The following is a 14,932-nucleotide window of genomic DNA, read 5'->3' as shown; positions in this document are numbered from 1 at the left end:
CAACATATATGAATCACTACGGCCAGGTTTTTTTTTTTTTCTTTTTTTTTTTACACCAGTGCAATAAAAACTTTTATTCCAAATGTAACTTATGTAAGGCTTATAATTGACTCCATAACATTTTACACACATTTAAGCCTTGGCGTGTGTTTTTTTCTTTTTTCTTTTTTTTTTTAATTTTATTTTATTAGGTTATGTTAATCTACCGCCAGCTTTTATCATCGTTAAACAGGTAAAACTGGTCAGTAAACTCTGTGAAGTCATCTAGGCTTTATATCAAGCTTCAGTGGCTGACGGGTGTTAGAGTGTGCCCCCGATGGTGGAAACACGCAGCTCACCACAGGCCCACTCGTCAGAACTGTCCAAGCAGTCGGCTTCCCCATCACACCAGCGCTCACGGGACACACACTCATGGTTTGCGCATTCGAGTTCGTCATCCTGGCAAAATGCTGGCACCGGGAACAACAAGCGAGAAGATGGAAACATTTCAGAAACGAGTATGAGTCTCACTAAGATGCACATTATCATCTGTCCCAGGAGCGTGTAAGGTAGGAAAGCTGGTCACTGGGGCCTCCAAACAGGTATCAAGACAGAATACCAGAATTGGTAAAAACTCATACCACAGATGCCAATCCATTCAAATAGCAAGCATTTAAACAATGCTACCATCTCCAAGTGACTGTCTAGTTCTAACACTAGGATTGAAAAACTGGTACCCAGAGCAGCAGAAATTCCAGGAATTGAGAGAATGGGATTGAAGTCTGGAGTGACATGAGCCCAGCACTGGGGCTAAGCAGAATGAAGTAACCACAGGATGGAAACAAGCTCTGTCCACATATATGAATAATGTTTATTCTTTAAAAATCTCTACTGGGGCGCCTGGGTGGCTCAGTCGGTTGGGCGGCTGCCTTCGGCTCGGGTCACAATCCTGGGGTCTTGGGATCGAGCCCCACGTCCGGCTCCCTGCTCGGCGGGGAGCCTGCTTCTCCTTCTCCCTCTGCCTGCCGCTCTGCCTGCTTGTGTTCTCTCTCTCTCTCTCTCTCTGTCAAGTAAATAAATAAAATCTTTAAAAAAAATAAAATAAAATAAAAAATTAAAATCTCTACTATCAGAGCGCCTGGGTGGCTCACTTGGTTATGCATCTAACTCTTGATTTCAGCTCGATCATAATCTAGGGGTCGTGAGATTGAGCCCTGTGTCTGGCTCCACGCTCAGTGGGAAGTCAGCTTAAGATTCTCTTCCTCTCTCTTCTCCTTCCTCCCCTTACCCGCTTGTTCTCTCTCTCTCTCAAATAAATAAATCTTTTAAAAAAAATAATTATAGCAACACTCTTTAATTGCCTACCTAACATCCATCTCCTTTCTTTCGCCTTTTTTAAGGGGACCTGATTTTGTGCAGGTCCCCATAGTCCCAGAAGACCCTGATTAGTGTCATTCGGACATGGCATTTTCTAACCACAACTATTTTTCTTTTCTGGGTAAAGTTATTCGTCTAACAGTAAACATGTCACCCAAGATCAGAGTTTTGGCCTACCATTTCATGGGTTGTGCCTTCCAAGATAGTTCCCACCCAAACCCTATTGGCCAGATCATACATCCTCGCCTGGAACAGGGGCAGCCTGAAGGAAACAGCATCTTTTCTGATTGGTTCTCCCTAAGGGGTGCTTCTTTTTGTGATCGAGATATTTATGTGGTTATCTTTTCTAATCCATACAAAGATCCCTGAATGCTAGCCGGAACCTTGCTCAAACCTGGCCAGTCTAAGTGAATCCTTAAGTGATATTCCAGAGATGAGGGCGAGATCATCACTCCCTCCCACTGGATATGATCAAGGAAGCATGGCACCCCAGGGGCTCTTGGCAGCCATCTTTTGACCCTCGTAGAACCAGCGTGAAGTCAAGCTGAACTAAAAGAATCACGGAAGAGGTGCTGAACTCCCACATCTAGCTTCAAGAATCCATCCTCCACTTGACTTTTAAATATGATAATACAAGACATATCTGATATGTATGGTAATAAAATATAATAAATGTTTTCACTGTTTAAGTCAGTCTGAGTTGGGCTTTCTGTTACTAATAGATAAAACATCTTGAGAGATAATTTTTCGGGGGGTTCTAAAAGTGGTGGTCATTCATTTAGAAAATGTAGGAAAGATAGAAAAGCACAAAAATTTAACAATCCCACCACCCAGAGATAATCATTGTAAACTGTTTCTTGTGACCTTCTGATCTTTTTCTATGCATGGTTATGTGTACTTTAAAAACTTAGGACAATAGTGTACATAATATTTTATATTTTGTTTCATTCAACTAATGACATGTAATGAACCCAGGAGGAATTATTCTTTTAATTTGATTTTTAATATTTGTATATTATTTAATTTTATGGCTGTATTTTATGTCCCCTCATTTTGGATATTTGGGGTGTTTTAATTTTTTGCATGTGATAAATAATGCTAGCATAATATCACCATCCATATAATTTACATACATTTGGTTATGTGCTTGTAAGTGGAGTTTCAGTCAAAAGATCTGAACATACTATAAGCTTTTGATACATATTTCCAAATTTCTAGTTTATATTCAAAATGAGCGGTAGTCCATGTTTAACATAAACAAAGTTGTGTTGAGCAATGCAGGTAGGCACTTACAACAGTTCTTCTCATCCATGCCATCAGGACAGTCTGGGAACCCATCACAGATGACTGTATGCTTCAAACATTGTTTATTGGATGGACATTCCCAAAGATCTCTCTCTTTACAGCCTAGAGACAGAAGAAAAGGTTATTTGCAATAGATGTAGACATCAAAATAATGATGAATTTGATCAAGCAATGTAGAAAAATTATAGCCCAAAGGCATGATTTCTTTCTTCCTAAAAAGTCTTGACTTCTGTATACCATGAAAAAGGTAATTTTGAGAGTAGAAATACTCAATAATCTCCATACTGCCATATAAATAGGACAGCTCTCCTAAGAGAAGATCAAAAGTGACATACGGGAAATGGGAAAAAAATGAAAACGTAACTATACCTTAACGCTCATTTTGCTTTCTGAGTCAATTTGCTAACATATAAGACTCATCTATAAAATGATAAGTTATGCTTTTAAGTAAATATGCCAAAACCTAATGATTTAAATGCATATTACCTTAAAATGTAATTTCAGTCAACAAATGGAAAGTCCATCTGTGTGTTTACTAAGAGGTGTCTCCTCTGCCAAATACCTACAAAACTAATTTAAGAGCCAGGTACAAAAGCCGTCACTTCAGTAACATAGTCTAAGAGATCTAAGGAGATCAACTTTGTTAATTAATATGAGAAATTAATGTAATTTGCATGAGATCAGGACTATAAGCTTGAACTGTAAGTTGCCTATGAAATAGCAAGAACTTGCAATGAACTTAATAAATGCCATTTGAATCAACTGCAGTGCGTTTCACACATCTGTGAATGTAAAACATGCCAAGAGTCTAATGTGTTCTCATCATTCCAGTGGGATCCATGGTCCTTACCAGGCTGCAAGGTGCATGAAGAAGAGTCCTCATGGCATTCATCTTTGGGTTCCTTTCCCCTCCCCCCATGCTACAACAGCGGCTAGCGCTCGACAGGCCTTCAACACACGTGTATTTTAAATGGAACTTCCTTTCATGTAAGGAACCAAAAGTCTCTTCCCTTCCCAGGAAAAGATCGTTCAGTTTAAGGTGAGTGAAATGCAAAGCAGTGATCAAATAAGGTGTTTCTTAAAAAATGCTATTTCCCATTTGACCTACTACAAATAATTCAGAGAAATTTTGTAGATGATTGACTCATGTTTCTTGGAACCCATTATAAGAAAAAATCTGTTTTTTTCAAAATTCTCCCTGAAAATAGTTATCAAGGGCGCCTGAGTGGCTCAGTTGTTAAGCATCTGCCTTCGGCTCAGGTCATGATCCCGGCGTCCTGGGATCAAGCCCCACATTGGGCTCTCTGCTCAGTGGAAAGCCTGCTTCTCCCTCTCCCGCTCCCACTGCTTGTGTTCCCTCTCTCGCTGTGTCTCTGTCTGCCAAATAAATAAATAAAATCTTTTTTAAAAATTAAAAAAAAATAGTTATCAAAATAGGTCACTAGAAATTTTTATTATGAGCTAAAATTAGATTGAAAGTGTCTCACCATTCAAAAATATAGGAAATAAACAGTGAGAGTGTTTCACTAGCTGTACATCTGGAATAGTCTTAGGCCCAGAGATATCTACTCCCGGAACTCATGGGGCTATTATTTGGAGTCTCATCTAGCAGCAGATACAGACATCAGTAACAGTCTTGTGACAAACCATACCACTTGTTAGTAAAGAAAGAGAGAAAACAACATGAGTCTTTCTGATTATTCACGTGCTACCCTTCCTAAAAGTCTGGAGAACTTGGACCTTTGGAATGAGCTGATGAAAAACCATAAAAGTAGTGATTTCCTGGGACATAAGTAAGACCTGCATCCTCAGTAATAATAATAATAAGATAATATTCTCTATCCACTATATAGCCACATTATAAATATTAGTTTTAATTCTTATAATAATACCACAATGTCAGTATTATGATCAGTATTTTACAAGTGAGGAAACTGAGATTTAGAGAAAATAAATAAATGTTTCCAAATCACAGCCTTATAGAGAAAGATCCATTTGGGATCCAGGTGCAAGGGCTTAGCTGCAGTCCTCTGTAAAATGAGAATGAACCATGTGCATGAGGGGTAGAAAGGAAGGGAAGGACAGCCTTAGAGTCAGATACCTGAATTTGAATCCTAGCTCCGATTTCACTAGCTGTGCAACCTTGGATAGTTACTTAACTTCTCTGAACCTCAGTTTCCATAGCTCTAAAATAGTAATAATAATGCTTGCTACATAGGGTCGCTCTACAGATTAAACGAGTCCTCTACAAACATTAACTTACCCTCCTGGATCTTCTCTTTTCTAATAAAAACTCGTGTGTCCTAATACCTCTTCTGTGGAGTTAGGGTGAACATAAATGAAGTAAGATGAAGATGTCAAGACATTAGTCACATGGAAGGCAGCATTATTATTACGTGAAGGAATACATAAACTGTCCCTTTAAAGTGACATCTTTGGTGCAATTCTGTTTTAAATGTATGCTTTAAAATGAAAAGAGTATGACTCCACTAAAAATTAAAGACAGGTATGAATGGGGTGGGGTATTTAACGCAGCTGCCCGTATGACACCAAATAGTTGTTTAAGTCAGAATCACAACCACCCCAGCTCAGAGATAATGACAACACCCACGGTGTGTTGCTAAAGTGACCACCTCACCCCAGCTTGCCCGGGATCTGCCTATTCTCAGCACTAACTGTCCCTCATTCCATGAACCGCCTGCAGTCCCAGACAAACCAGATGTTTCTTCACACTAAGTGTGCTAAGCTTTGTGCTGGGTTCTTCACTTACTCCATCCCTCAGCCTCCCCCGACCGGAGGCAGGTTCCACCTGAGCTGGGGCACCCTTTTTTCTCTACCAAAAAAGTTGTCATCATAGGTAAAGGCAGCAAACCATCCTAAAGTTGATGCTTCTTGTCCTGGAAAAAATCTCTCAGGCAAATACCAGGTGAGGAGGTATGCTCATTAGGTCTGCTAATTTGAGCTTCATGAAATAAGTATCTTCAGGGAGGAATGGGTCAGAAGAGCAAGGGGCAAGATGAATCTGGGTGCTGGACTGGCTGAGGCTGGAACAGTCTGGATCTAGCCATCTTGGGTGCACAACAGGAGCTGCAGCAGTGAGGCTCAGGCCTAGTGGGTGGGAAGGCCCCTCCAAAGCATGCAACCCTGGGAGATGGAGCCCCAATCTCAAGGATCAGCAGCAGACCTAGAGCAGCGCCAACAGAGGACCTGCCTCCCCATGCGTCTCCGTTCTGACCGTCAGGGGCAGCAACACCGGCACAGATCACAGAGCTCCCAATTCCTCAGCAGCCCCTCCCCACTCCTCCCGTTTAGGGGTGACATCCCCATATCATCCTCTTCAACAGGCACCGGCCTAGGACCCAATGAGGAGGCAGGATGGGGTGGTGGAAAGGGCTTTAAACTACAGGCTGGGGGGTCCCCTTCAATGACTAATCCTGGAGATGGGGACCTGTACCCCCAGATAAGCACTACCTTCAGGATGAAACACCACCCGGCTGCCCGTGTCTACTACGTGAACCAGGGATTCTGCCCGGCTCTTGCTTCAGACACGACAGGCCAGCCTGCTCTCTTCTGCCATACTCAAGGCCTTGGTCTGCCAGAGACCAGACCAAGCAAGAGAGGACTCCTCCCCCCCAGGGAGACCCCTGGGTGACCTTTGAGGGGAGTCCTTTCCTGGATATCCTAGCACCGTAGCTGATGGGTGCTTAGTTATTACCTTCTGAGGAATAAATAAAGCCTGTTATAAGCATTCCAAGCTTGGGAGGATAAATTGAGTGTTCTCTACATTTTACAGGTGAGAAAACTGAGGCCCAGAGTAAGTGACTGGCCAAAAGTCACACAGCCTCTGCGTGCTGAGTTGAGATTTAAATCCAAGGCCTCCCTGCCATTTCAGGCTGCCTGCCCAAGATGCCAAATAAGATAGCAAAGCTATTAACCGAGTAGCAAAATACCTCAAGGGAAGGAGAATGTCCCTTCCTTAACATGGAAAAATTAAACCCTACTGAGTGATAAGAGATCCATCTTGAAGATTCATCTCGAAAGCACATTTGTGGGTATCTGACATGATAGGGACTAGTCAGAGCAAAGTCAGGGTTTTCCACAAGCAAAGAGAAATCTAGTCATGGAGACTACTATTGGCTAAAAATGCCACATAAGCCATCCTCTGTGAGAAGTTATACAAATACCTTCAAGGGTCCAAATGGTTAGAAAAAAAGGTCTTTTGGAAAACTTTTAAAATCAAGCTGTACAGCCCACAAATATCAGAGTCAGAGGCTTTGAACAGCCTAAAGGTGCTCTGATCCCAAGAAAAGGTTATATTTAAAGATTTTATTTTACTGGAGCCTTAGAGGAGACCAAAGATAGATGATGAAATGATTTTTAATCATTTGCAGATAAACAGAAAGGCATTTAATGACACTTGGGGATTTGTACTGTCTATCTTTCTCCGTATGGTATATACCGTTTTATATAGAATAGTGATCAATTAGTAATTGTGATGCTGTGTTTATGTAATAAAGGGTCTTATTTCTCTAGTAAATATAATGGAACTGTCTTCGCTATATTTTCCTTTAACTGCCTGCATTGAGAAGACTCGCTGCTCACACCACGACCCAGGTTCCACCTTGCTTCTGCTGGTAGCCCACCCAAATCGTGGACACAGGCTGAGCAAAATCGAACCTCGGTCTCACCAACTCCAATCTCTGCATGAAGGCAAAGCCCAGAAACGTAACCCGTTGTTATTTCAGCTGTCTTTCTTTGATACCATTCCTGTTCACGTCTCTGACCGGATCTTCACCTTTTCCTTCACTGCTTAGGTATCAGTGCTTGGAAAATGTTATGTTGAAAATCAACTTGTCATCAGGTTGCTAGTTTTACACACAGCTCCATCCAAAGAGCATATACGTTCAATGAATGACAAGCCATCAACCTTTTCTAAGACTACAAATTGCTTCTGTCCTGACACAGCGATGACCCTGTAAATCGCTCCCATTTTTCAGGTTTCCCTCCCATGAAGCGATGCTGGAACGATGTGTTCCGGTTTGTGCAATTCTTCCAAATACTTGCCGAAAACATTTCTGTAAACACCGACAGTGTTTTCAGCGGTTGTTTACATTAGCGATCACACCATCAAAACAACCTCAACAACAAAAATGTACCACAAAAGCAGGAGACCCTTCAGAGCAACATTGCCCATTGCTAAAGGCTAATGCATATACAGGTATTCCCCACTTTTCGCAAGTTCGCATCATGCCACTTCGCTTTTACGGAAGACCTACGTTAGTAACTATTTTCTCTAACCGAATGAAAGCCAAAGAAGCTTTTCGCTTTTACGAAAAACAGCGAAGGAAAATAGCTTCAGCATTTGCTTGGCAGTGAGGCTTTACACAGGCAGCGTGCACCCTGAGCAGCGAGTAGCGCCCCCAGGCGCCTTTCCGGGGAACTACACTCAGCATCTCAACATCAAGCCACCATAGTTTTGACCTTTGTGGGCAACTCTGCTTTATCTCGATTTATTTTGTACATCCATTAGCAAGATGTGTGGTAGGTATTAGAAAAGCCTAAGGAAGGATATTTTTAGGGCCTGGGAACAGTCAAAATTTTTTCCACATTACCACATAATGGTAATTGCTTCTTCACTTTACACAATTTTGTCTTGTGAACGTTTTCATCGGAATGCTCTACTTTCAGATAGCAGGGGAAATCTGTATCTTAAAAGCATATTTATAAACGGTGTGCTTGGGCTACCATGTTTTCCTCCTGCAGATTTGCCAGAGAAATACAAAATAAATTTCCAACACATCAATTATTTTAGAGATAAATGAAACAAGTATTGTTTTTAAGAGGAAAACCCCATACTGTTTTTAAGAAGTTCTGGAGGATCTGCAGTGTGTGAGAGTGAATAGTTAATTATCACATTATTCGGTGAAGTCCAAGTCTTTAAATGCATTAAACTCCACAATGGACAGAATAAATCAGAAACATGTGAAGCTTGGGCTGAAACTCAGCTTCTGTGGGGCTGGTGTTCGCATCACCAGATGGTACCATGCATGCCCATGGGAATAGAGGGACAACTGAGAAAATGACAAGTGGGAACGGGATGATTTCCCAATAGTCCTTCATTAGGCCCTCTTCAGCGTGACTTCTTCATTTGCTTTTTAAGTGTCTCATTCTCCCAGAGCACTGGACATGCCCATTCAAATGTGTGCATATATCCTAACGGTAAATATATGTAAAATCTCTATCATCAGTCACTTTGAAAAACTCAATGAGAGTTTTCTCATAAGTGAATACTGCTGGAGCAATTAATGTAACTCCAAATGAATTAATTTCTCTTCCACTCTTAACTTTCCTTAACTAGAGCTCTCTCTCAGTAGTGCCACCAATACACTGAGTGTTGATAGGGATTAAACCACCGACTCTATCATTCTGCTGTGCCTTTAATTGTGTGAATGAAGTCTTGATAAAAACTCAATAGCTCAACTAGAAACCTGACACTGTAGGATCATTTAAACCCTATAGTGCTTTGCATTTCTTTTTGCAGAATATATTCAAAGACTCAGGCCATTTAAAACTAAGTTTTTACATTTATCAAATATTTAGTCCCCTACCACAGATTTAGGCCTCGCCACCACAGTAGAGTACCATGTAATCTCTTTAAACTATCAAAGATAATCCATTTTAAATTGCATCTCAGAATACCATAACCCATTGCAGTCATAGTTTAGCAAACAAATCCAATAGATTCTCAGTAAGTCATTTATATAGGAATATTCAATGAGTTTGGATTTATTTCTCTACGTTAGGACCACAAACAAGCAAACAACAGTACCTTCTCAAAATACTGGATGTTCTTCTCTAACAAAATTACCCCTGGCCATTGTACCATCATTCTGACAGGTCTAATTTTCTAGAGGATGCACTTGTCCATACTTAAAGCAACTGATAGGACTTTGGTTTATTGCTTGTGATATTTTGTCTAAACCAGAAGGGCAATGTCTACTATGGAAAATTCATTTTGGGAAGCAAGGAAATATTTCATACCTCAAAGGCCAAAAGAATAAAACTATTTCAAAAGATGTATTGCCCTTTGTGCTTTTAAAGACAAAGAGTGTCAATTCACTTGTAAGCAGAACAAGGTAAATGATCATAACCAAACTATTCTTTGGATAGCCTTTCAATCATTTTGCTTTATTCCAGAGTATCACTTAGTAAAGAGCATTGCCGGTTTTCTATTCCCTGACACATTCTGAGGTTACAAGTACAGAGGTTTGCAGGAAAATAAAATGGGAATTAGCTCCACTCAAATTACCATTGGCATTTCTGGCCTTTCCATTGGTAATTTTGGAACTCAGTGCAGAAACGTCAGAAAGAGTTTTATCCTTTGCTGACAGAGACAAAAATCAGAGAGGGCATGAAAATGAATTCCAATTAAATTTGAATGTTGGAGCCTGAACTCTGTCTTTATGTATCTAGATGCCTACTTAACAACATGGAAATCATATGCAAAGACACTATCGTTCTGACTTTTAGACAGGTGACAACTGCTTTGTATCTCTAATAATAAAAATAATCCCTTACATTTGTGAAGTGCTTCTCGTTTTACCAAGGATTTGCACATATATCATCAAGGTTATAAACAGAAGTATAACTTAGGGAAAATCAACAGAGTTAACAGGAAAAACACCTATTGCTTCATACCTTGTCATTTGGTAAAAAAAAAAAAAAGAAGAAGAAGAAGATAGCAGGAGGGGAAGATTGAAGGGGAGTAAGTCAGAGGGGGAGACGAACCATGAGAGACGATGGACTCTGAAAAACAAACTGAGGGTTCTAGAGGGGAGGGGGGTGGGGGGATGGGTTAGCCTGGTGATGGGTATTAAAGAGGGCACGTTCTGCGTGGAACACTGGGTGTTATGCACAAACAATGAATCATGGAACACTACATCAAAAACTAATGATGTAATGTATGGTGATTAACATAACAATAAAAAAATCTTAAAAAAAATAAATACATTAGCATTCAATCCTCATCACCACTTATGACCATTAGTAAACAGCTGACATTTTTATATACAGTCCTTTATCCTAACCAGGCATTCTGGTATGTTCAAGAAAATTGTCATTTCACACATACCACAGTTTTCTTCATCACTGTCATCGTCACAGTCAGCCTGGCCATCACATCTTCTGGTAGCCAGAACACACCGTCCAGAGCCACACTTGAAGTGACTAGGTGAGCATTCTGTTCAAAGGAATGAGTAATGTTATTTTCATTAGACAGAAAGCCTGGAGCCATCAGCTCATTTATCTATCTACGTGTGGGCTATTGTCAAAGGGCTATTCTTGAAGATAAGATGGTCTTCCGCAAAGCTGAACCAACCAAAGTTAACTTGGCTCTCTCCATTTGCTTATCAGGATCTTTCTCCTTCATCCTTGGCATCATCTCTCCAGTCAGCTGTTTAGTGTTGTTAGGTTTTCCAGTATTTAACTACCTTCCCAAAAGGACAACCATGTCCATTCAATGGACCGCCAGAGCCTGAAGTAGCCCATGGAGCCAAGACTTCTAACTACCCAGCTGCCCTTAATGTGCCAAAATTGTTTCCTGCTCTAATCCTTCCATCATGGTGGGCAGGTCCCTGATTCCATTTCTCTACCTGATGATCCTATGTTGCCAAGGTCTCTAAATGCTTTAAGCTTGAAGTAACCAGGGCTTGATGCTCACCACTACCCTTAGGATCCCTTAGTATAAAAGCAACATGCACATATAATGGGCTCTATGAGTTGAGTATGGTTAAGATAAATACCTGAAAATTAAATACATCTCTGCAATTTATTTTTAAAATGAAGACAGTGTCTAACAGATGAGCACCAAGGTTTGCAATGTAACCAAGTTCACAGATTCACTCACCCATGCAGCCTGATTGACAACTAGAACACAATAAGAACACTAACATAGAACCTTGAGAAGGTAGCTGATAGAGTCATCCATGTTAGATAGCCCATAGTAATTGATTTAAAAATTAACCTTCCACAGCTTCATTGGGCATTAGGCAGGTTTGGTTGTCTGAATTTTCCTCTGGAAATTGATTGCAGTCTGTGTCTTCAGGCCACTGTAGGCCCACGATCCCAAGCACAGACTCACAGTGTTCTTTGGAGTGCTCACACAGTGCTCTAAGAGAGCAAGAAAGATAAAACGTGGGAGGCAGAAATAGCTACACCTCAGATAGTATGTTAGGAATATATGTAGGGTTTTAATTCTGTGTGAGTGTGCGTCTCTCTGTGTATCCGGTGTGTGTATATACCAATATATAGAGAGATGCACAGATACATAATTGATATTTGGGAAAACAAAATGAGTAATACCTCTCTCCACAAAGGACATGCATGCCAGCAACATACTTTCACTAAGAGAAACTTCATTACAGAAATAGAAATAGAAATTTGTTGTGTGTGTTTTCTATTGAAATATATTTCACACATAACACGATGTAAATTTAAGGGCGAAACATGTTGATTTGATACATTTCTCTATTATAATGTGATTGTCATGTAGAGATAGAATCTCTATCACGTTATTATCATTTCTCTTTTGTGGTTGGAATAATCAAGATCTAGACTCTTAGCAAGTTCGATGATTATAAGACAATCTCGTCTATATGCACCATATGGTGCCTAAGATCTCCAAGACCTTTATACCTACTAATTGCAAGTTTACACCCCTGAACAACATCCAGGAAACAGATTCTCCTCGGAACTTTACCTTTCTCATTCTCTGTCTTTCAAGCAGACACATTCTCCAATGCCTTTATTCCAAGCCAGGAAGTTCTCAACATCAGTTTGGATAGTCTGCCACCAAGGGTCATGGAATCTATACAGTAGCGTCCACTTGAGAGGTCTCTCCCTCTGGGGACCAGCCACGGGAGCTATTTCATGTGCCAACCTGACTTACCTAAGACATGGCCATCATCACTTCAGCTTAGACCGGTAGTGTTGAAAAGTTTGGTACTTCTCCCAATCCCATCTCTACTGAGCTCAAGTTGGTTAAAATAAAGTGTTTGTTCCTTTTATAAAGAAAAGATAGACTAAACATTGTGCTAGGTGTTTTCTTTCATGTGTGTCATCTCATTTACAAAAAGCGTATTTTTAAAGTGAGGTATCAACGTGTCTTTCTTTACTTCCTATGAGGGAAAAATGGTTTTGCCTCCATAAATTACCAAGAAATGAGTTACACAGTTAAAAAAAAAAGTAAATTAACCAAAATAAGTTCCTAGACAATTTTTTTATTTCCTTTCAAATATGTTATTTGTCTTCAAAAGTTTTAAACTTTAAGCTATTCATTTTAACAAAGTTCACTGTCTCTCTCTCTTGATAAAATGGGGCAGCCCTTCCAGAAAGGTCAGCTCCAGTCTGGCTAGAAACTGGTAGGGAAGGGTTAACAATAGAATAGGGAACGTTTCAGAGAAAGCTCTAGCTACATTAAGTCTGCATAAGATAGAGGGGAGCCTGGGTGGCTCACTTATTAAGTGTCTGCCTTTGGCTCAGGTCACAATCCCAGGGTCCAGGGATCAAGCCCCATGTTGGGCTCCTTGCTCAGTGGGAAGCTTGCTTCTCCCTCTCCCACTCCCCCTGCTTGTGTTCCCTCTTTTGCTATCTCTCTCTCTCTCTGTCAAATAAATAAATAAAATCTTAAAAAAAAAAGTCTCTTATGGTTTGCCCCCCCCCCCCGTTTAAAAAAAAAAAGTCTGCATAAGACAGAGCATAACTCGATGCTGGCTTAGCCTCAGAACTCAGGCAAAGACAAAGCCATGGCGTTCCCATATTAGTTTTGCAAAAACGGGATGTTCAATAGTGTTCAATAACTCTCTGTTAGACTGAATAGTTCTGTTGCAGATTTAGAAAAAATGTATATAATTTAATTGCTGCAATTTTAAATTTGCCATAGGATACCTAATTTATACAGAGCACTGTATAGTGCCTGACTCTACCACTTCCTATTTTTTCTATAAAGTGGAAATAATACAATAATACATGAAAAGAATACAGTGAGGTAATACGATAAAAATAAGACAATGCGCCGCGCTGCAACGGCAGGCGTCACTGTTCTTATCCTAACCCATGTGGCGCTCAGCCACCAGCAACGGCCCTGACGGTAGGGGCCTCCCCCAAAAGGATATTTTGAGAGCAAGACAGCAGCACTACCCTAAAATATTTAACACATTGTAAGGGCTCAATAATGTTAGATTTTTCAGACTCATAACTTAAAAACTAAATGTTAAGACCCATAAACAGGCATGGCAAAAGCAACATTGCTTCATGAACACACGAGTATATTATTATTCCTGTCAGAATATTTAAAAAATTCTTATAAGCCAATATCAAAATGTAAAACTCATTTCAAGAGCCACTGAAAATGAAAGATGTACATGTAAACTAAAGAAATAGAACTAAAGTATCTAAAGGGAGTTCACTAAAATGTTGATGAATAATGTCTCAGGGTCAGTCTCATCTTGGGCATTTTATTTTATTTTATTTTATTTTTTTAGATTTTATTTATTTATTCATGAGAGACAGAGGGAGAGAGAGAGGGAGAGACAGAGAGAGAAGCAGAGGGAGAAGCAGGCTCCCAAGGCGCAGGGAGCCCGATGCGGGACTCGATCCCAGGACCCTGGGATCATGACCTGAGCCGAAGGCAGACGCCTAACCATCTGAGCCACCCAGGCGCCCTCATCTTGGGCATTTTAATGTGAAACATAAACCCTGAAATTATAAATCATAGGTGGATGTACATTTGTTCCAGAGAATACTCCATTAGGGAAATTTTTTTATACATGTGAAAAGAAAATCGGTGCAATATTTGTTAAGTATTATAACAAATTATTATTCACTATCCTTGACCCTGCTTAGCCAAAGTGGAATAAAATTTAGAAATAACTTTTCAACATAAAATGAGTAGATGTTTTCTTAGCGATACTTTAAAAGGCATTTTACAGAAGTTTTCAGAATTATGTTTGCACAAGGCAACATTAACTTTTAATCTGTTTGTATAATTTGTTCAGTTCCCCAACTCATTTTGAAATTTTATTGTTTCCTGTCCTCTATAGATGCCCCTTCCTTGTCATCCATGTGATATTTGGTATTTAATTTACTGTTTTCCCATCTGTCCACTATATCAGTATTACTGCTTTTTCTTAAAGCTCCAAGTGACTTCTGATCCCAATATATGGTTCCCGCAGTTACTGCTGACACTTAGACAAGGACATCTGTATATTCACCC

At 40.1% G+C, this 14,932-nt stretch overlaps 1 protein-coding gene across 1 annotated transcript in view; it reads right to left on the bottom strand.

Annotated features, from left to right (window-relative positions):
• CORIN (corin, serine peptidase) overlaps positions 1-14,932 on the bottom strand; it is a 235,634-nt gene that overhangs the window by 41,604 nt on the left and 179,098 nt on the right. The window contains exons 12-15 of the mRNA XM_088020863.1: positions 11,684-11,829; positions 10,793-10,900; positions 2,650-2,763; positions 339-449 (exon numbers count right to left, since the gene is read on the bottom strand). Coding sequence (XP_087876989.1) covers positions 339-449; positions 2,650-2,763; positions 10,793-10,900; positions 11,684-11,829 — 479 coding nt within the window. The remainder of the gene's footprint in view (positions 1-338; positions 450-2,649; positions 2,764-10,792; positions 10,901-11,683; positions 11,830-14,932) is intronic.

Source organism: Eumetopias jubatus, unplaced genomic scaffold (genome assembly GCF_037043125.1).
Source record: "Eumetopias jubatus isolate StellerSeaLion01/CBP00866 unplaced genomic scaffold, mEumJub1_p1.0 scaffold_2, whole genome shotgun sequence".
Lineage (NCBI taxonomy): Eukaryota > Metazoa > Chordata > Mammalia > Carnivora > Otariidae > Eumetopias > Eumetopias jubatus.
Note: the sequence above shows the minus strand (reverse complement) of the source record. Positions and strands in the feature narration are given on the sequence as shown.